At 42.7% G+C, this 22095-nt stretch overlaps 2 protein-coding genes across 7 annotated transcripts in view; both read left to right on the top strand.

Moving 5' to 3' along the window:
- Positions 1 to 16666, top strand: part of LOC119011155 (zinc finger E-box-binding homeobox 1-like) — a 66173-nt gene extending 49507 nt beyond the window's left edge. For 4 of the 6 annotated variants that reach the window (XM_037084058.1, XM_037084062.1, XM_037084060.1 and 1 more), the window contains exons 3-8: positions 6803 to 6961; positions 7151 to 7353; positions 7893 to 8019; positions 8889 to 10687; positions 10961 to 11138; positions 12029 to 16666. In XM_037084058.1, the coding sequence (XP_036939953.1) occupies positions 6803 to 6961; positions 7151 to 7353; positions 7893 to 8019; positions 8889 to 10687; positions 10961 to 11138; positions 12029 to 13326 (3764 nt within the window). In that variant the 3' untranslated portion in view covers positions 13327 to 16666. The remainder of the gene's footprint in view (positions 1 to 6802; positions 6962 to 7150; positions 7354 to 7892; positions 8020 to 8888; positions 10688 to 10960; positions 11139 to 12028) is intronic. The other 2 variants (XM_037084061.1, XM_037084059.1) reach the window with 2 other exon arrangements.
- Positions 16667 to 18690: 2024 nt separating this feature from the next.
- Positions 18691 to 22022, top strand: LOC119011160 (uncharacterized protein DDB_G0271670-like). The gene is made up of 3 exons (XM_037084079.1): positions 18691 to 19533; positions 19761 to 19819; positions 20094 to 22022. The coding sequence occupies exon 3, from the start codon at positions 20094 to 20096 to the stop codon at positions 21120 to 21122; it is 1029 nt and encodes a 342-aa protein (XP_036939974.1). The 5' UTR covers positions 18691 to 19533; positions 19761 to 19819; the 3' UTR covers positions 21123 to 22022.
- Positions 22023 to 22095: the final 73 nt, after the last annotated feature.

The following is a 22095-nucleotide window of genomic DNA, read 5'->3' as shown; positions in this document are numbered from 1 at the left end:
CACACAGCCAGATGTTCTGCTCTTTCTCATCTCTTCCCTGACTTTCTGTACAACATCCTAAAGGCTGATCTGCCCACAGCTCACACACATACTCACACAAGCATTCTCTCCTCCTTATGAACTGGAACTCCTCTTCATCATTCTCTCATAAAACAGTGATGAAGTTCATCATTTATAACTATCAGTGAATAAGGTTATTATGAGACTTAATAATCAGTTGTTGTCTTAGTCACTACCCAGAGCTCCTGACCACAGGTAAGGGTTGGAATGTAGATCAACAGGTAAATCGTAAGCTTTGCCTTCTGGTTTAGTTCCCTCTTCATCACAACAGTTTGTGTCCATTTCACACTCCATTTTCTCATCACTCATGAACAAACCCCCCCGAGAGACTTAAACTCCTTTGCTTGGGGTAGGAGTTCACTTTGCACCTGGTGGGTGAGCAAACATCTGTTGTCCAGCAAAAATTTAAGTGTTTTGTCTGACCAACAGTCTAAAGCCCAAATATATTCTGTTTACTGTCACGTAAGTCAAAGAAATGCAGCAAAGATTTGCATATGAGAAGCTTGAACAGAGGATGTTTGACATGAGTTGCTTGAAAAATGACTCAAACAATACATTTTTGTCTGTTCTTGTTCATCAATCAACTTACATCAGCCCTACTTTTCACACGATTCCACCTGTAGCGAATAAAAACTGGAAAGCTGTATTAGTGAAATAATGTTTTAATGAGTTTCCTCATTAGCACAGCTGGGATTATGTTCGACTGTGGGGACTTTAGTCAGCGAAATCGCCTCTTGTTTGTCTGTGCTGACAGGTTTTATTTACACATCCACATGGACATTAACACAGAGCAGGTTTAGTCATGCAAGATGCATCACGTCTACTTTGTTAAACACAGTTGGACCTTAAGTCGCTTGTCGATCAATTTCCTGCTGTCCTTCCTCTTATTCTGCCCATTAATAGTGTCAGAAGTTTCACTACCTGCAGACAGATACATAAATTGGCTTTCGTTTCACTTGCAGACAGCTTGAGAAAGCTCTTTAAAGCTCTTTAACTTAAACCTCTGGATAACCCCATAGTAAGGGAGTTGGCAGGATCAGCTCAACCCGTACAAGCCCACTTTCAAAAACATGACACACCTCAGCATTCAAACAGCAAAAGTACCGTAAGATTTAATAAGCAAAGGCAGAGCCAAGTCTGCATTCAACGACAGAGATTGATTGGCTTGTGTTTACGCCGCTTCAGTGCAGTTTTAATCCTCGATTCCCCACAAACAGCTCAGCCTACACGAGCATCTGCCTTCATCTCAACAGCAGTCAGTTACAGCCAAGCAGGAAATACTAAAACCATGGAGACGGTGAGAATGTGACACTCAGAGATATTGCTCTCAAGGCTTGTTTCATTGTTTCTGAATAAAGCCTTACATGGTGTGAGCAGTGCTCATGAGTGCTGCTCGCTCTCTTTCACTTTGTTTCTCTCGCTCTCGCAGCTCTCTGCTCTCTCCTCTGTGTATTTGCTATTTTTCTTCAGTCACTGATCCTTTTTTATCTCTTTATACTCTTCCACCCAGCTTGCCTTCTTTACTTTTTTTGTTTTCTCACATTTCCCTCTCTACTCCTCATGAGTTCTTCAGCTCAAAATCCAACCACATATATTGTGTAAAAGCCTCTCCTCTGTGATAGTTGGTTTTCCGACTTTGGATATTATTAGCAGTTAATTATCCACAGAGGGCTTGCTGAGCTTGTTGTTGTTGTTCCGTAAACCTTTGACTTCTTGAACAAACTAACTTCTCTAACTTTTTAGGCCTCATCCTCTCAGTGTTGTTGCAGGTAGGACATACAGCCCTGGCTAATAGAGCCTGACATCAGCATGACCTTTAAGTGTCATTGGCAGACTATACTGTGGCAGTTAAATTATAAGAAATCACAGTACAGAGATGTGGAAGATGCAATTTGTCTATATATGTAGTAACAGTATTTGTCTTTTCCTTATAGAACTCTGTTTTAATTAGCAAGCATACTCATCCATCAAGTCCCAGAGTGCTGATCGATTGTAGATAACTTCACTTCCTATTAAGTTCTGTAGGAAAACTGTCTTTGAAGCTGATCTCTATAGAGGATGAAACCAGAGCAGTGCCGGTGGAACAAGGACTGGTGCAGCTGCAGCAGCATGCTCAGGAGTATGTCAGCAGGTCCATCAAGGGCAGACAAGTTCTACTGGGTGTGGGGAAAAGTAGTATAAATCCTTTTGTGTCTCCAGAGGAAGCTGCATGTAATCTGATAAATTGCCTCTAATGTCACTCAGTGGCTAAGTTGCATTGTGGGAAATGTAGTCACTGGATTGTGAAAAGCACTCCACTGTTCTATCATTACTCTCCTGCAACGCTGTTGGACTCATTAAGGAAAGTTTAGATCAAACCGATAAAGCAGACCCAGAGATATCATCTTTTTATTCCACACATTCTTCCTCCTTTTCAAAGTCTGGTCCCTACATTACCCACAATGCAACTGAGTCGCCCACTGATTCATGTCACTGGAGGCAATTCATCAGATTACATGCGTCTTCCTCTGGCGCCACAAAAGGCTTTTTTTTGCCATTTGTTGCAGTAGCACTCCTCGAGACCTGTAAACACACTTTAATGTGTAAAATTGGGGCGTTTCAACACGCGATCTTAAACCTGTATGATCTAAACTTGTGGGCTTTAGATAAGAAAGCAGATATTTTGGGATTAGACAGTGACTTTTTGCTGTTTGCCTTGCTTGTAGCACTTTTGGTGCAAACCAATGAGGCTGGAGTAGAGTATGCAGAGTTGAGCAGAGAGAAATTGCTTAGTTATTGCCTGAATGCTGTTCTTTTCACCCCTTGACCTTTACCCAGGTTCATCAGGTGCTTCTCGTGGTCATAATGTAGAATAGCAAACTTGTGTGTGCACCAGTGGTTCCACACTACACAAGAGCAGTTAAACACCCAAACTGTCAAGATAACTGCAAATAATGATGACAGTTTTTGCACAGAACATACCGACTGATTTCATAAAGATGTAGTCTGGACGGGAAAGTTCAGTGAATCTTGTCAGTTCTTTTGGGGAACTTAACAGAAGTTTTTACAGAAGTGCACCCTCTGCGTATTTGAGTTGCGTCATTCGTTCATAGCATTATCTGTTGTTCTTCACCTGCACCTGCAGTAGAAACCAGCCTATTCACTCCTTTAGGAAAACATTAACGAACCAGGAAGGAGAAACGTGTTCAGTGTGTGCCGAGGAGCTCCGGTGCTGCTGGAGGGAAGTCATGGAAAAGTCGTGATATGTTGCAGAGCTGTAGAGCCACGACGGGAACCCTTCAAAGGCTTTGCATGATATTTTTGGATTGTCTGACTTTCGCTCCTTTCTTTCCTCACCGTCTGAGGCAAGAGAAGGGAGCTTGGAGAGCAGCTGGTGTTGAACTGGTCCTCTGGTGAGAGATTAGTGTCTGCTACTCCCCCTGCAGTCTGGGCCGCACTGCAGCTCCAATCCATCCTGCCTTATAAATTCACCACGGACTCACAGTGACAGGTTCTGGCAAGGTATACAAGCGCTGTGCTCTGTATGTGTGTGTGTGTGTAGTGGGAATAACTGAGTGCGTGTGTGTCTATGTGTGTATGTGCGCGGGTGCTTACGTGCGTGTGCATACCCGGTGATTTCCTGTTTTCATTCCGATCTGATATTCCACATGTGTGTGCTGCTGGGTCCTGGTCGTCATTACTGCGTGGCTTTTTGTGAGGCATTAAGAGTAATTGTAGAGTGCGGTGGGAAAATATGCAGAGAGGTGTATCAGCGCGGGGGGAGGAGGTTGAGAAGGAGGAGTGATGGAGGGCAATGGAGCAATAAAGTAAAAAGAGAAAAAAGGGAGGTGAGGGACAGAATCAAAGAAAGGCAAGCGAGAGAAATCAGAGAGATGAGAGGGAGTGCAAAGAGTTCGATAAATGGCAAAGGAGCGGGGAGGAAAACGGAGAATGTAAGGGTGAAAAGAGTGATGGACGGAAGGTAAAGTAGCAAGAGATAAGAGGACAAAAGCAGCAGAGGGAGGATAGGTTAGGGAACAGGTGAGACCATGCCTTAATCTTTGAAAAAGCTGCTTTTAAGTAAAAACAACAAACATCAATACTTGTGTTTTCAGATTGTTTTTTTTTTATAGATATCCATCTACATTTAATGCCCAAACAGAAGAAAAACAGCTATATCTATTCTTCTTCAACCAAATTCGTGTTTTAAGCAACAAAATTGTATCACAGCTAAGATCTGAAAATCAATTGGCAACTATTTTAAGCCATTTTTCAGGCAAAGATGCCAAGCCATGGCCTAGATTCAGCTTTGTCCTGCTTTTCTTTGGCTTATCAGTTTGTAAACTGAATGTCTGTGGGTTTTGTACTGTTGGTTAGACAGAAACAGCAATGAGACGACAGTATATTTGGCTTTAGGAAAGGAGCTGAAGCTTTTTGATGGAGTTTTTTGACATTTTACAGACCAAATGATCCATCAATAAAGAAAACCAGTTTTTAGTTGCAGCTCTTAGGTTTTTCTAAGGAATGACACAGATTAGGTTCTTCTGTTGAGTCATAGCTGATGAAACCTCTGTCCTGTGTTATTCAACTTCAGTCAGTTTTATAACCAAACCATTTCTTACCATATCAGCAAAAAGCCAGTGAAGGTTAATGCCAACACCTGTAGGGTATGATCAGCTGTATATTGACAAGGAGTGATTCTAGAGAGAGTTCGACAATTGTACTCATCACTCTTTTAATTGATTGGCTGTAAAAAATTCTGTTTTCCCCCTTTTTGTCAAAAATTTGGTCTTAATGTAGAATCCAAAACAGAGAGAAAGATGTTGTTTTCTTCGTATCTAGCTGGCTTACATTATGATGTGTCTGCACAGGAGGGGTTTCAGATGTGTTTTTCAGACTCATGCTCTTCGTGGACTGAAAACTAAAATAATAGAAGCACGGTTTGTGTCAGTTTTCTTCCGTTTTATATATTTGACAACAGTGACTGGATGAGTTACTCTCATTACCATGCTTAAACCCATCATGTATAGATACAGATGGAGTACTGTGGACACATTTGCATGGATGTACTGTGGAAGAGACTGGAGAGAAACAGAAAAAAGGAAAAGATGGAGAGAGTGAAGAAAGGCAATTAGGACAAGAAAGGTGAGGGAGACAAAGGAAGAGGTAATAAGGGAAGGAGGGGATGGGCAGAGAGCGAGAGGAGCATGGAAGGTAGACGAGTGTCTCTGAGGAGGAAAGAGAGATTTGGAAAGCTTTTGGATGAGGTCATGGGAAGCTGAGATCTGTGTGTTTAAAATGAGGCTTAACAGGGCTCGGCCTGATCCCGCCTCTTCTTTATTAACACACACACACGCACACACACACAGCTGCACCTGTCCCTGACAAGGCTCAGCAGGAAGAGGCGTGGCCTTTGGCACCCGTCCTGGCTGCATTTATAAAATGCTTGATCTCCATGGCAACGCTGCTCACAGTTTTCACCTCACTGCTCAGTCCTATCAGTGCTTTTTACGCACAGAAAGTGAGGTAATGTCTCCGTCTCTGTCATAAAGATGATTATAAAACAACACCAGGTCTTAAAAAAAGGGGAACAGACATCAAGGCGGCTCCTCGTCCACCACGAGTGATGAAATTCTGCTCAAGCCCACGAGGAACAGATACTCTGTCACTGACTTATTGCTACTGACACAGCAATCAATAAGATGTAATGAAAGATTCAACCCAGATGCATTTTGGGAAATGTAGGATCAGGTGTTTTTTAGGTAGACCTCTGGTTCTGCTGCTCTGATTTTGATCTTCTTTAAAGCTGACTCTTGTTAGTATCCCAGCTCTATGTAAATACATTACTAAATTGTTGTAGCAACATTTTAATTCTGGCAATAACCCTTTTATCTGTTAAACATGAAAACTGAAAAGGGGAATATCCACTTAACTGTAATCCTGAAAGCCTTAATGGATGCAGGCCTATCAGGATTATTAAATTATCGTCTTCTCGCTCATATATTAGGATGTCATCTGATCGATATATGTACATTACTCTGATATTGGCAGTTTACACAGGTTTCTGTTTACATAAGAATGCCATCAACATGTTAACTCCTAGCTGCTGTATCAGATGAGCTGTATGGAGCTGTATTCACATTAGAATGATTACTTTCCTGAAATGCTATTAGAGGAAGAAAACATTACAATATCAGCAGGGCTCAGCGCTGGTTCCTATAATAAGAAAGCTTTCTGCACAGCACAGCTATTACATGAGCAATAGCTTTGGTGTTTTTTTTCTTGAGTGTTCTTAGCAATTATGGACACTTTCTTGCATGGTTTGGTACAGAAATTGGTTTAAGGAGTAATTAAAGATGAATCTTTGGACTGGTTTTAGTTGAATGTTTTATGGGGAACCACCAGGATTATTAAAGAAATAATATATTAATAGTGTTTCAGAGCCATTTGGTTTGTTGTAAATATCCAAATGTCAAATATTTTGGAAATGTGTTCTCTTCATGCTTTTCTAAATATACACAGTAGGCGTCACAGAAGCCAATGCTGATTTATCCTCCTCATGGGTCCAGAGAGGAAAGTGCTCATTAATAGGTATTAAGCCCTCTGCTGCCCTCTAGCTGCTGATACAGTTAGCAGAATCCAATAAAGACAATTTAATCTGTGCCTTCTTTTCAAGGATTGACTGAACCTCCTGCCACAAATACATCCACCCTTCATCTGCATCAATCATTACTAAAAGTTGTCCATGTTTATGTGTTTTTAGTGAAAGAAGAGTGTGTGTCAGAAGAGGAGGAAGAGGAGGAGGAGGTGAAGGATACACTGGTGGAGGAGATTCTCCAGCAGGGAGACACAGCCATCATCTATCCTGAAGCTCCTGAGGATGAGCAAAGTCCAGCAGAGACAGGAGGCGCTGACGAAAACGGTAACATTAATACACAAACACACAGCGGCTTACTTATTTCAGTGAACACTGTTATTCAAGTCAAGCTTCACTTGAAAAGATTTTAATGTGATTAAACAACTGGAAGATAAACAAAAAAAAAAACTGATGAAGGATGGCAGAATTGTGTCATCACCCTCTATGCTTCTCCCCCTGCTGTCTCCATCACAGGCACACCAGATTCCTTCTCCCAGCTGCACACTTGCCCCTACTGCTCCCGGGGATACAAGCGAAACGCCTCGCTGAAGGAGCACATCAAGTATCGGCACGAGACCAGCGAGGACAACTACAGTTGCTCGCACTGCAGCTACACCTTCACCTACCGCTCGCAGCTTGAGAGGCACATGAGCCACCACAGGGGCTCCAGGGACCAGGTAACACCAGAGCCTGAAGGCAGCGGCTGTGTCACGGTGCAGGACAAATTAGGTTGTAGACTATGATGGTTGCTGGGGAACTTGTGGGTCTCTTGAAGAGCTATAGTACTATACTATAGAGTTTCATCTTGATGAAAGCTCAAATTTGGTGGTTTTATCTTTGCTTTTTTGTATCAATATATTTATACATACATACATATACATACATACATACATACATTTATACATTATTTTAGTGCTGATGGTTGTATTCACGTTCAGGTCACCTTTCATGCACTGTGACTCATTACTCTTAAAAAAAATCAAAACAGAGCTTTGCAATCTGCAAATCCTGCCATTAACAAAATCCTCTGCATCTGTAATCAGTTTTCCTTTTAAACCTTTGACCAATAGGAAAACTGAAAATAATGAAAACGTTAACTTGACTCGAGTTCACTCCCATTCATACTAAACAGCTCATTCTAAGAATAGAAATATGTTGTTTCTATCATCCGCATGTGTCTCATCCTCATTACTTTATATTTTTTCTTCCGCCTCAGCGTCACGTTTCCCAGTCGACAGGAGGATTAGGAGGAACAGGTGGAACCCGCAAGTTCAAGTGTACCGAATGTTCCAAGGCCTTCAAATACAAGCACCACCTGAAGGAACACCTGCGCATTCACAGCGGTGAGCTGTCACCACGGCAACCATCACTCTCGGCCGTTCACTTAAATATACACATAGAAATAGAAAGCTCCTGACCAGTTATTGTGTTTGTAGATGACAGTCATTATTACCCTTAACACCGGTCCATTATAGCTTTGGTGTAATTAATTTAGTCTTTGTCGTGTATTTTGATTCTTTTTGACTCTGTTACGTCAGTTTCTCCAAATCTTTTTGGCTCATTTGGGTTGATTTCTTCAAAAATCACTTGACCATAAAAACAGATATAATTGTTGAAAATTGCTCTGTAAAGATGTAACATATTGAAATATAATTATAAACACATAAACACATCACTGGCAACTAAACTGTACAGAAACTACACACACTATAGTGAATTGTTTGATTTCTTTCGATACTGAAGTATATACCAAAATGAAAACAAAAATGTATTCATTATTTTGAGAAATATAAACATGTTTTTACAAACCTTTTTTTTTTTTTATTACAAAATAAACCAATATTCTTCAATGAGAAACATAATATATATTAACACAAGCATCAGTACAAGAGCTATACTTCAATAAAATGCAGTCTAAAATTGGTGTAATTTAGATTTCAATCAGGAATTGAAATTAAAGGTTTAAACAAGTAGACAAGATTGTAAATTTGACCATAAATTGAATCCCAGCTTTTACTTTACTAGTACTTTGTTGCACTGAGTATAAAAAAAAACACGTTACAGCCATAACCAGCTACTGAGGTTTGATATCCAGCTCTCTGGACAACTTAATTATACAAAGAGAAAAAATGGCATGCACAAAAATATTTTAAAAGAGCTTCTAGCACTTCCTTTTAACAGGTTTTGTCATTTCTCTGTGTGCCCCTCTTAGGTGAGAAACCGTACGAATGCTCAAACTGCAAGAAGCGATTCTCCCACTCAGGTTCCTACAGCTCCCACATCAGCAGTAAGAAGTGTGTGGGTGCAGCACCCCCTAACGGCATCCCTCGAATCAAATCCCCCCCACCCACCACGCAGACCTCACCGGTCGTAATTGCTCCGGCCCGTGGGATTCTTAAAGAGAAAACTGAAAGCAAACCCCTCCAGGAGCAGCTCCCCGTCACCCAGATCAAATCAGAACCTGTGGAATACGAGTGCAAGACGATGGCGGCAGCACCAGCAACTTCAGCCGGTACCAATGGAGTGGTGAACGGAGGGACAGCGCAGCCAGCTGTGGTTCCTGCTGCAACCCTGCCTCAGGGCGTGGCTATGGTCGTACCGACAGTCGGACTCATGTCACCTATAAGCATCAATCTGAATGACTTGCAAAATGTGCTCAAAGTGGCGATGGACGGAAACGTGCTCAGGCAGGTGCTAGGTACGGCTAACGGGGTGGTGGCGCAGGGGAAGCAGGGAATCGTAGTCCAGCAGCCCCAGCAGCAGATCATCAGCCTGCCGGCTTTTGTGGATCACGACGGTACCACAAAGATCATCATCAACTACAGCATCAGCCCTGCAGCCGCCACCACTGCCACTACCCAGCCTGCATCGCTTGTTGCCAAAAACAACCCCCCTCCCACTGTCACCACTGCTGCAGCCCCCACCCCCTCCAAAACAGACAAATCCCCAACCCCAGAGGTGACAGACCTCTCCATCGTAAAGACAGAGCCAGAGTCAGTGCCCATCATGGAGACGGAGGCGGGCACACAGCCAGAAATGAAAACTGATAAGACAGACACTCACACAGCTCCAATGCCAAAAGTCAGCAGCATTAGTACATGTTTACTATGCGACGACTGTCCCGACAACCTGGAGGCGCTACACCTCCTCCAGCACCGCAAAGCAGCCAACGGGGAGGCTGTCGACTCTGCAGCTTTGGACCCCTCGTTCGCCGCTCTGCTGAGCGAAGCGGGCGTGACGCTGGAGGAGCCGCCAGTGGACGACCTCGTCTCGCTCCTCAAGACCTACTTCACCTCCAATGCCAACCCCAGCGAAAAGGAGCTGTCCAAGATATCTGAGTCTGTCAGTATTCCCGTGGATGTGATCAGAAAATGGTTCGCCAAGATGAACTCTGGGAAAAACGTGGGCCACAATAAAACTATAGCGGTTTCCAAAAAGACTGTGACCACAAATCCCGCCTCAGAGGATGCCTCAAATCTGAACGGAGAGACAGAGGAAGACAGTGGCCACGAAACCTCCAACAAAGCCTCATCAGAATCTGGCAGCGCTTCTCCCTCAGACTCTTCACCACTAAGCCTCAACACCGGGGACCTCGTCATCATCAAGAGGGAGCCGGAGGACCCGGAGGACCCGGAGGACCCGGACTCCCAGGCAGAGCCACTCGATCTCTCCCTTCCTAAACAAATCGCAGCAGCATTGGAAACTAAAACAGCGACACCCTCCACAAAGCAGCAGGAACAGCCCCTGAACCTGACCTGCCTGAGGAAGGAGCAGCTGGGGGGTCGAACCATCTACGTCACCACACCACAGACGGGAAGAGCGGTCAACATCGTGACTGCCGCACAGTTGCCCACGTTAGTGGCCATCGCCGGTCAGAGCACGGTGAACTGTCTCGGCACCATCAATACCGCGACAAAACGCACCATCCTCATCCCCCAGCTCACCTACACCTATGCCACCCAGGCCGGCAACGCTGCTGGAGCAAAGACTGTTGTACTCAACGGCCATAAGGTTGGTAGTGGTTTACATTATGTCTGCTGAACAATATTTCTTCTGTGGGTTTTTAGACAGTTTAATTTGATTTCCTGTATCTGTTCTACAAGCCACTTTGTCAGGTGAAGTCTTTCAGTGTAGTTGTATGGATTAATCATTATCAAAAGTTAATGAAAAATGCCCTGAAGAGAAAGATAGTGTCTCTGATATTGCTTGGTTTTCATTGATCTAGAGTCCACCTGTCCATGACATTAAATAATTTGACCAGTCTTCGTTTTCCTTCATTTACAGCAGAAGAAGCCGGACAGCAGCTCTGAAAGTGTTTCCACGGTGGAGGAGCAGAATGATTCAGATGCAGCCTCACTGATGAAGAAGCGACGGCTGGAAAATGGCGTGTACCCCTGTGATCTCTGCTCCAAAGTCTTCCAGAAGGGCAGCTCCCTGCTCAGGCACAAATATGAACACACAGGTAGGCCTTAAAAGTCAATGTTGGTTTGAGCAGAGGAGCACATTTTCTTATTTGTGTATGTGATGGTCTAAACTGTTCTGAATTAACACTAATGGATTAATTTGTTTGTTTCATTGCATTACACTTTGCAACTGTTTTAAAAGATAATTGGAATAACTTTATTTTGTTCAGAGTGTCTGATTTGCCCAAAAGTAGTTGTAATTTTCAAGCCTGTGATCTTAAAAATGACCTCATCTCTCATTAAACGTGTTGTATTAGCGCGTTGTAGTGTGATGGTAACTTTTACGGGACAGCTGGCCTGTAAATGTACTACCTCAGAAAGCGCTGACATCAGTATTCAATGAGATGAGACTCTGGAGGTGAATTTAGTGGATATTTTCCCTGAAGCTCCAACTTGTGTCACACTGGAATGTGGTTTTATTAAAATCTGTTGGCAGTTCACTGCACCGGTGTGCACAGATGTGTGGTGATTCAGCCATGACATGATTCATCTTCACACAAACCACAGACACAAATTCAGTGGCGTTTATTCTCACACACAAGAGTAATATATAGGTTGACTGCAAATCATTAATGGAGCATTTATAAAAGACTTCTCACAGCTGTATCTGTTTAAATGAGCCAGGAATTCAAACTCTTACAAACTCAGTTGTATAATCTGAACAACTTTGCATATTTTGTTATAACTGCACAAAGATGAAGAATCATGCTTTGGGGGTGTAAACCAGCATTATTTCAAATTTAAGCTTAATTCACAAAAAACAGCAAACAAGCAAAAATATCCCCACAATTAAGAAGCTGTAACTGTACTTTGATTCAAACTACACTGAAAAAGTGAGATTACTCTGCAGTGCTCCTCCCTGTCTGACTCTTTGTTCTATCATCTGCAGGAAAACGGCCCCACGAGTGCAACATCTGTAAGAAGGCCTTCAAACACAAACACCACCTGATCGAACACTCAAGGCTGCACTCCGGTGAGAAACCCTACCAGTGTGATAAATGCGGGAAGCGTTTCTCTCACTCTGGCTCGTACTCCCAGCACATGAACCACCGCTACTCCTACTGCAAGAAGGACGGGCCAAACCCTGGACCCGGCTCAGGTTCAGGGCCACGCAGGGCTCAGTCGGAGCTCAGCAGCCCCAGCGCCGGACCGCAGTCGGACAGTCGGACCACGACGCCGCCCTCCCAACTGGACTCAGATGAGAGGGAGAGCGAGGAGGACGACGACGACGAGGCCATTTGTATGGATGACATCCGTGTTGTGCAGGTGGACGACGGAGAGTGCGAGATATACGAGGGAAACTTCGATGACACCGACGATGAGGACGGAGAGGACATGGTTGAGGAAGAGATGACACAAGAGGAAGAGGCGGATAAAGAGAAGGAGGACGGGGAGTTTGCTTGTGATGTGATGGAGATCGAGTTGGGCGACGATCACATAGTGGACGAAGAGATGGAGGAAAAGGAGGAAGAGGCAAGTGCAGATACAGAGGAAATGGCAGACTGTGAAGCAGATACGGACAAAAGCAACAGGGAGGAATCAGAAAGTGCTGAACCCACAGAGGAGGACAGTGCTGAACCCACAGAGGAGGACAGTGCTGAACCCACAGAGGAGGACAGTGCTGAACCCACAGAGGAGGACAGTGCTGAACCCAAAGGGGAGGACAGTGCTGAACCCACAGAGGAGGACAGTGCTGAACCCACAGAGGAGGACAGTGCTGAACCCAAAGGGGAGGACAGTGCTGAACCCTTAGAGGAGGACAGTGCTGAACCCAAAGGGGAGGACAGTGCTGAACCCTTAGAGGAGGACAGTGCCGAACCCAAAGGGGAGGACAGCACCAAACCCACAGAGGAGGACAGTGCCGAACCCACAGAGGAGGACAGTGCCGAACCCTTAGAGGAGGACAGTGCTGAACCCAAAGGGGAGGACAGTGCTGAACCCTTAGAGGAGGACAGTGCCGAACCCAAAGGGGAGGACAGCACCAAACCCACAGAGGAGGACAGTGCCGAACCCACAGAGGAGGACAGTGCTGAACCCACAGAGGAGGACAGTGCTGAACCCAAAGGGGAGGACAGTGCTGAACCCACAGAGGAGGACAGTGCTGAACCCAAAGGCGAGGACAATGTAGAACCCACAGAGGAGGACAGCGCCGAACCCACAGAGGAAGTGGTGACAAACGCCAAATAAAAAAAGGAAAATCACTCCCAGACAGTTCTAACGTATCGCTCATCAAAGTTGAGTTGGTTAAGACAAAACCGCAGAAAAGTCAATAAAGTCACGGCGGTTGCCTGATCTTAACGGTCCACTACTGTGTACAAAAACCCAGGTGTGCCTGAACTTGAAAAAAAGAAAAAAGAAAAACAAAACAGTGACTTTTTTTTCTTGTGGACATGAAATATCAGTGTTAAAAATTGTTTATAGAAGTACAGATTTTAAAGCAGAACTCACCCATCAACTTGTTAGACTTGTTACTGAGACATCCCAGGTTGTTTTCTTGCTTCCTTTCATTTGGTCAGTGTTACTAATTTTGTTCTTGTTTGAAAACATTTTAACCTGTAAAGACAAGAAAGATTTCTATACCTTTTTATTGCCAATGAAGTTTCCTAAATCAGTATTTTATTGAGTTCTACGAACAAAAACCTCTGCACTACAGTATTCCTGGTTTACCTATGGATACATGCCTCATGCATTGTATGCCCTTCAGTGTTATATACGTACACTAGCTAGCGAGATGTTGTCTGTGTTAGTGTTAGTCTTTGCTAGCTAGCATTACTTTTGTTTTCAGTTTGACTGTTAGCCTTAAGGAAAACAAAGTATTCTTGGGGAGGGCTGTGGGCGGGATGGGGAGTCCGGGATGAGATCGTGGCTTCTGAACGCCATAACCAAATTTGTCCTATCAGGGAAGGTAGAGTCACAACCTCAAAGCCAGCATCAGGCACCCGTGTTTCGCAACCCGGCGCGGAGCCTCCGGGTGACGATTCATGAAGCAGACGCCACCCGGCTCGGCTCAGCTGCGGTTCCGCAACGTGGGCGCCCATTCTTACCAAGCTTTTCCTTATTTTGGTCGACCTTAGTTCTGAGTCAGTGTTTCAGTGTTATTAGCTTGTATATGAAGTCAAACTGTACGTGAAGGAGCAGGGCTGTTTCCTGCTCCACCCCGATGCCTCCAGCCTTATGCAAGACCTGTGTGCTGTTAAAAGTGCCATTGAACAGTGTTATCATTTCTTCTTCACACATGTAGCCAGTATTATGTCCTTCTGTTTCTTACACGAGACCCATATTGACTAATGTTTGTCGACCTGCTCAGAACAGCAGATTGGTCACAAGTAACTGAGAGATTGAAACTTCCTGTGAAATTAATTTAGAGTATTTTAGAGGCCTTTAAAAGTATTTGCACCAGACATACAAGCTGGGAAACACAGTATTACTACTAACACTTATTTTTATTGTTGATTAATCTGACAATTTTTATTTTTTTTTTACAAATTGTTTATTGATGGAAAATAGTGAAAAATGCCCGTTATTATCTCGCCTTCATGTCTGTTTTTACAGAAACAGCATTCTGAAACTCAAGTATATTTGGTTTATGATCATATAAAGTAGAAATAAATTAGCAAATCATCATATATGACAGGCTGGAAGAAGGATTTTGGCATTTTTACTTGACAATGCAGCTCTTCACGGTCTACTTTTAAAGGAAAAGTTCACCCAAATTGAAGATTCTGTCATATTTTACTTATCCTCATTCCAGTGGACGGTCAAGTGAGGTTTCATAGTCCACGAAACATTTCTGGAGCTTCACAGCAAAACAGCATTGGAGCATTCTCCAAACAGTGGAAGTAGAAAAACATAAAAAACACAAAATGTCTCCATACAGCTTGTCCAGCATAATGCAATTCTCCAAAAGCCCAAAGATCCCAATATGGTTTGAAAAGACGTCATTTAGCCCCCTGTAGCAGCTGACCTGAAAGTGTTGGCATGCACCCCGTCTAAAGTGGGTTCACAAGCTGTGGACTGTGTCGATGGTGAAAATAATTATCTTCCAATCAATTTTTGAACTTGAGGCTCCTGGAGACTTTGATTACGCAGAGCAAGCTGTATGGAGTCATTTTATGTTCCTTAGATTTTTGCTTTTACATTTTAAAACAAGTCCCCATCTACATCAGTTGTTAAAGAGAACACTGCGATGCTGTTTCGCTGTGAAGCTTCAGAAATGTTTGTGGACGACAAAACTTCACCTGACTGTCCATCAGCTTTGAGGAGATAATTACTGAATGTTCCTTTTTGGCTGAACTGTTTCTTTAATACCTGATTAGAAATGTGTGCAAATCATGAGAATTACAGTCTACACTGAGCTAACCTGTGGATATTAAATGCCTTGTAAACTTGAGATGATCAGTTTCCCGCTGATGTTAAAAAGTTTAAAATTGTGAGTTCAAATGTTGTTGACTTTATGTCACAAGTTGAAGTATAAGTGTTTACATAAGTGCTTAGAAACAGAGAATGTTCCACTAAGGCGGACTGAAATATTCCGAACACCAACCTTGTATGCAAAAGTATTTTAAAAAATTAACATTTATTTGAATAAAAAGTAACGATAGAAGGATTTTACAGTACAATTATACAATTTGTCAGACTTGTGCACTTGTTTTCAACGAGTAGAAAGAAAAAGGAAAAAACTGTGGCAAGCTGTCCCGCACTTCAGGTAACAAACGTTAGTGAATGTGGTCTCTGTTGAAGTGTTTTCAGTTGGTTTTACCGAACAGTGTTTATAATATTAGTCTGTTTTAATTTTTTTTGTTTTATTTGTGTCCTCTGTTTGTTTGTTTTTTCTTTTTTTTCAACAATGGCAGTATTAGAACCCTTTTCACAGATTAAACAAAACTGTACCTGTTTAGTTTTTAGAAGACTTTTTTATATTTATGTGTCTTATTTTTATATTTTCTTTTATGGTTATTTATTACACATTGTAGTGTACATTACTGTAGTTTGAATTGATACAATAATATATTTTAGTATGAAAAATAATCTCAAGACAAACAAAAAAAAACAACCCAAAATGTGGTTCTGGGAGCTGAAGTTTGTTTTAACAAAAAACAAAAAAACATAAAAAGACAAAACATGTATTCTGTAAACATGACTTCTGTTTTAAGCTAAAAAAGAAAAAAAAAAAAAGACAGGAATGAAGTGAGAAATAGAAACTGTTACATGTGCATCCGCTCTTTGCGTCGTTATGAAGCTACTGAATTCTAAACCTCTGTGATTTTAAAAAGCATGAGTCGTCGCCGTTTTAATGAAGGATCTTGTTATGAAGCCGTTACTCCTCCCTTTTTTATTTCGAAGCCAAATTTAGATCGTCCCGACACCCCGTTCTGTTCTGTGCCAACTTGTTCCATTGTACTGTCGAAGGCTGCATATCGTTTGTTCTGTCCTCACCCTTTGTAAATCCACTGTCTTTTTGTATTGTTTTCATTTTAGTTTCGCTCCATTTTTATGACTCCCCATCACAATAAAATATAAGACTGCACCTCTCGAGTTATTTGTTTTACTTCTCAGCTTCCTGCTTTCTCAGTCTGCCGGGATGAAAGCTCTCTGGTGTAGCAGTTTGACCCTTTAATCACGCGTCTGTCAGGTCAAGTACTTTTTATTGGTTCTCACAGATTTTCCTTGGAGGGATTTACAGCGTGTGTATCGTACAACACTTTCTTTAGTCCGACTCTTGATTCAGAATAGCAAACTCCACAAACACAACCGTTTAACAGGAAGGAAGAAACACACCTCAGAGGGAGCAGCGGAAACTAAAATCCTGGAAAATAAAAGATAAAGACAGACCTTACATTGCCACACAAATTTGAATAGTGTATCAACAGAACTATATCTTGCCTCAAGAGACCCTTTGAGGGGGAAACATTGTTTTCTTCGGTGTCGAGGTGTAAAACAGTTAATGCAATCAAATACAAAATGTATGTATTCTCTTAGTGCACCATCGGACTAACAAACAGAATATTTACAGTACAGTTGAAGACAATCAATTGAAACAAGACCTGAAATGAGTGTGTGGTGGTGACAGAGAGCTCAAATTTAAGGCCGCTGGAAGAAAATGACACTTTTCCTAATTCACTTTTGAACTGAATGCAATGCAACAGCCTGCTGTGTGAGGGAGTACCGTGATTATCTGAGTTCTGAAATGACCAGACGTCTTGGTGTGAATTGGTGTGACGCTTAATGTGATTTGTGTTTGTTTTTTTTTTTTATCTGAAGCTAAATTTTACATCAGCCGACACACCTTTACAATACCTTAAAGTATTGAAGTCTGCAGACACAATGTATGACGAGAACAGAAATCAGCACTAATGGCTCAGAAATAATTGAGTTATGAGAATATTATTGTTAATTCTAGCTAGTGTCGTCTCAGTGCTGAGAGGAATTTTGAGCTCTTTCCGTGTATAAATCAATGAAATCCAACCAGCAGTTTATTTTGTCTCTCTATTGGGAAAATGTCAGATTATCTGCACGGCTTATTTCACTGTGCAGACGTTTTTATGTGCAGTCAGAGAAAAGAAATCAATGATATGACAGTGAGGCGGGAGGACACGAAGAACCAGTTTTCTCTGAGCCGGCTAAGATTCGCTGAAAACTGAGATACAAGAAACGAGGAGTTCGCCTACTTTGTAATTTGAATCTTCCCTCGGGTGATTAGAATGAGAGGAAGTAGCTTTTTAATGGGAGGAGGTTTCCAGATTGTTTTGGTGTAAGATGCAGAGTTATTTTAGACGTCTGCTGATGAGATGTCTGCCTTCTTAAATACAACAGAACTTGATGGAGGACGAAAAGCTTGATGTGCTCAATGTGCCAAACAAGGACAACTGAGAAACTTGAAGGCAGAGTCAATGTATTTTGGTATTAGCATGCAAAATGAAGCATGCATGGACGATGCATGCATTACATAATACTGAAGATAGGGTATGAGCGCATGGAAGGAAGTTACAGGAAGGATAATACGCGCACTATAAATTTGAAAGAAAGTCAGTGGAGTTGGTACAAAAAATAAGAATAAATCAAACAGAAGAATCAGACAGATTTTAGGCAGACGTGTGTTTTATGGGTCCAGGGGTCAGAGAAGAGGTGAGATGTCAGAGGATCGAATGCCAAAGAGTGGATTTCAGGACTAACGCCCAGTGATCACAGTTTTTTTATATGAATGAATTGTATTGATCCAGAAGAAGGACTCATCCAGAGTCTGAGGAGTAGCCTGACCGATAACTGCAGCTGTCACAGCAGGTGTTTTGGTTGAAACACCTGCTGTGACAGGTTCAGAGGTTCAAACTGCTTGTGCTAATTTAACCAGTAGGTGGCAGTAGAGGTCTGACCTGGGAGCTTGTCTTGTATTAGCAGTTTGTTGGATAGAGGTCTGTCCCTTTTTACAAGGCCTGAAAGAAATCCTCAAATATCTTAGACCTTAATGGGACATAACTGCAGGAGAAACCATCAGAAAGATCCTTCCGTTAAAGAATGAATGTGCCAGAAAGCAAACATTTATCTGTTTTCATGGATTTTTTAATGTGACAATTTACATGTATGGATCTTTTGTCGAGGTTGCTGGTCGTTGGTGCTTTTTAAGGCCAAAGCCTCAAATGAACTTCAATATTATAGACCTATACTAGATACAGTACAATAATAAATCATGTCTATGACATAGGCTACAATGACAATTCTGATATTGTTCCTTGTTCCTAAACCGGACTGCACCCCAACTGTTCCTTTATCTGCAGTTCTGTGTTTTGCCCACCTGATGGTGCTACAGCAGCTTCATAATGTGCAGCAATAAATAGAGACGTTCAACAGGAGAGGATCAATTATAACGATATTACCTATTAAATATGTTCATTTTCCGCAAATCTCACAAATAAAATTGCTGTTTGAGAATCTAATGTTTTTTGTTTCGTGACTGACATCTAAAGTCTGCTCTGTGACTGATGAAAACACACAGGGAACTATAAATGACTCATATACAGGCCGAGGGATGACTCGTCACGTTCTAAGAGCATCTTATGGGACACATTTTGATTTGATCTGAAGTTCTCCACAGGTTAACATGGGCTTCATATCTGGCCTCTGTGGTCGGACTCCAGCATGCTGTTTGGACCAGGCTCCTCCAGGTGAGATGTGGGCTGACGGGCCGCCATGTTCACCGAGTGGACCAGAACGTTCCACGGTTGCCATGGTTCGTCTCCAGGTGCATCATTGGGTCCGGACCAAAACATTTGCAAGACTCCGAAATATTTTCAAAACATTTCTACTCCAACTGGACGATTCATCTACGGAAAAAACATCAACTGAAGACCCTTGTTCAAGACTCAGTGTCACTGACAAGAGGACTTTGTCAAGAAAAAAGTGAGATTTATAAATGTTTCACTCAGTCCCTTGTTGTTTAGCATGTGTTTGACCGTAAACCCTGCAGAATTCACTGATTTAAGCTAGCATGTGTTGCTAGTATTGGCAGTAATTTCAGTTAGTGCCGTTAACCTAATGGGACTGAGTTTGACAACATTTCCTCTGCATAAAACTGTATTTGGTACTTTAATGTAATACTTTATCTCATGCTGTCCTGACCAACACAGACAGTCATCAACAGAGAGCAGAGAAAGCCCTGCAGACAGACGCTTGTCCTCCAGAAAAGGTGAATGTGCCTGTAGTGCTGATCACACTCACTGTTTCCATTTATTCATTAAGGCTCATCATGGTGCAGCAGGAGCTCTGCAGGTTTGAACTTAAAATTGGCATATTGTTGAATGGAGTCTGGTGCAAATGTCACTTTCTAAAAGGTTTCTGAAGGAGTGTAAGATTTAGCTTCCAGACTTTTAACAGGACAAACTGTGCAACTGCTTGTCTTTACAATAACATGCAGTCACAGTTGTAATAAACTGTATACTGTCTTGATGTTGTGTTCTCAGATGGCGCAGCGTACGGTGAGGAAGGCTATCCTCATCGAGGCCCTGCCCATCAGACCACAGGACGTCCGCCTCAGGGTCCCAGCACCAGCCTCCCGCAGCAGCTGCCCAAAAAGGTCAGATCGCTCCTCTCGTAGCTCTGCTTCTGGCGCTACCGCTCGCTCCTCCTCTCGCCCTACCTTGGGCTCTTCATCAAGCTCTTCCTCTCGCCCTTCTTTGACCACCTCCTCTCGCCCTTTTTCAAACTCCTCTCACCCTTTTTCTAACTCCTCTCACCATTCTTCTAACTCCTCCTCTCTCCATTCTCTTAGCTCCTCCTCTCGTCCTACCTTGGGCTCTTCATCAAGCTCTTCCTCTCGCCCTTCTTTGACCACCTTCTCTCGCCCTTTTTCAAATTCCTCTCACCCTTCTTCCAGCTCCTCCTCTCACCATTCTTCTAACTCTTCCTCTCACCCTTCTCTTAGCTCCTCCTCTCGCCCTATCCTGGGCTCTTCTTCAACCACCTCCTCTCGCCCTTGTTCTTACTCCTCTTCTCGCCCTACCTTAGGCCCTTCTTCAACCTCCTCCTCATGCCCTTTTTCTAAGTCCTCTCACCCCTCTTCTTGCTCCTCCACTCACCCTACCTTGGGCCCTTGTTGTACTTCCTCCTCTCTCCCATCTCCTAGCTCCTCCTCTTGCCCTACCTTGGGCCCCTCTTCGACCTCCTCCTCTCACCCTTCTGGCACTTCTGCCTCTTTGGTGTCCAATGTTCCTGCCCGGATCACTTCACGAAAGCGGCAGAAGGCGTTCACTTCTATCTGGCCTATACCTAAGGGGCCGTGTAGGCCTCAGCCTCCATGGAGCGGCCCTAAGCCAAAGTTAGTCCAGAACCAGCAGCTGTGGCGCGGCCCTGAACCGGAGTGGGTGAGGAATGTAAGGCTGGACATGGAGGCGAGGGATCAATATTTTAACAGGTGGTTCAAGAGGAGCGCAGAACCTGAAGGTGAGCCTGTTGGTGAGCCTCCAGGTAAGCGCCTCTGTCCCTTGAATTGAATTATAATTCAGTTTATTTTTCTCATTGAATTGAACTAAAATCATTGAGGGATTTATTTGATTGAACTGAATTGAATTAGTTCCAATGGGCTGAACCACTTTTTAAAATTTCTTTGTCAAGGTTCAAGGGAAGATTCACCCCTTTACAGGGTGTGAGGATGCAAGGAAAGCAACTGATTTGAATTTATTTGAGTTGCCTTGTATTTAATTCCTTTGAATCTGTTTTTTTAATTGATAGCTACAATGTAAGAAGTGAAGGAGAAACAAGGAAAGCACTTTAGTTGAATTTATTTAAGTTGCATTGTTTTCACCTTCTTTGAATCAGATTTATTTGAATCAGCTTTTATGTATTTGAGTTGAGTTGCCTTGTGCTGCATCGTGTCGCGTTGCGGTAAGAATTGTGTCCTTGAAGAAGAAGAAGAAAAAGAAGAAGAAGAAAGAAAGAAGACGATGAAGACTAACAAGAAATGAAAAGAAACAAAAGAAGTAGAGAAGAGACAGGACAGGAAGTCACAATCAAAGAAGAGAAGAAGAAGAGAAGAGGGGAGAAACAGGACAAACCAGAAGAAACACAAAAAGAGATGAAGAGAGGGACAGATGGGAAATTAATGATTCAAAGAAGTGGAATAAACAAGAGAACGTGATTGGGAATTAGACTCCGTCAAGAAGAGAAGAAACGTGGTGATATGTGAAGAGACAAGAAAAGAAGAAAGAACAGGGAGCGTGAATCTTCTCATGTAAAAGGTAATTATTACATGTTCATATCAGATTTCATGCAGTATTTAATTATGACTCTGTACGTGATATGTAAACAACCATCATTGTCTTTCATCTGTCTTCTAGAAAGGAAAGTAGAGACTGAGAGGACGGGGAGGGACGGTGGGCAATATCAAGTGTGAACCCCCATACAAAAGGTAAATCAATTTTAAAATATTGTTTCATCAATTGTGTCAAAATGTATAATCAGCTGATC

This window comes from Acanthopagrus latus, chromosome 21 (assembly GCF_904848185.1).
Source record: "Acanthopagrus latus isolate v.2019 chromosome 21, fAcaLat1.1, whole genome shotgun sequence".
Taxonomy (NCBI): domain Eukaryota; kingdom Metazoa; phylum Chordata; class Actinopteri; order Spariformes; family Sparidae; genus Acanthopagrus; species Acanthopagrus latus.
This window is presented reverse-complemented; position numbering and strand designations above follow the sequence as displayed.

Excerpts from the sequence above, each read along its gene's own strand:
- LOC119011160 (XM_037084079.1), top strand. The coding sequence starts at position 20,094 with ATGGCGCAGCGTACGGTGAGGAAGGCTATCCTCATCGAGGCCCTGCCC.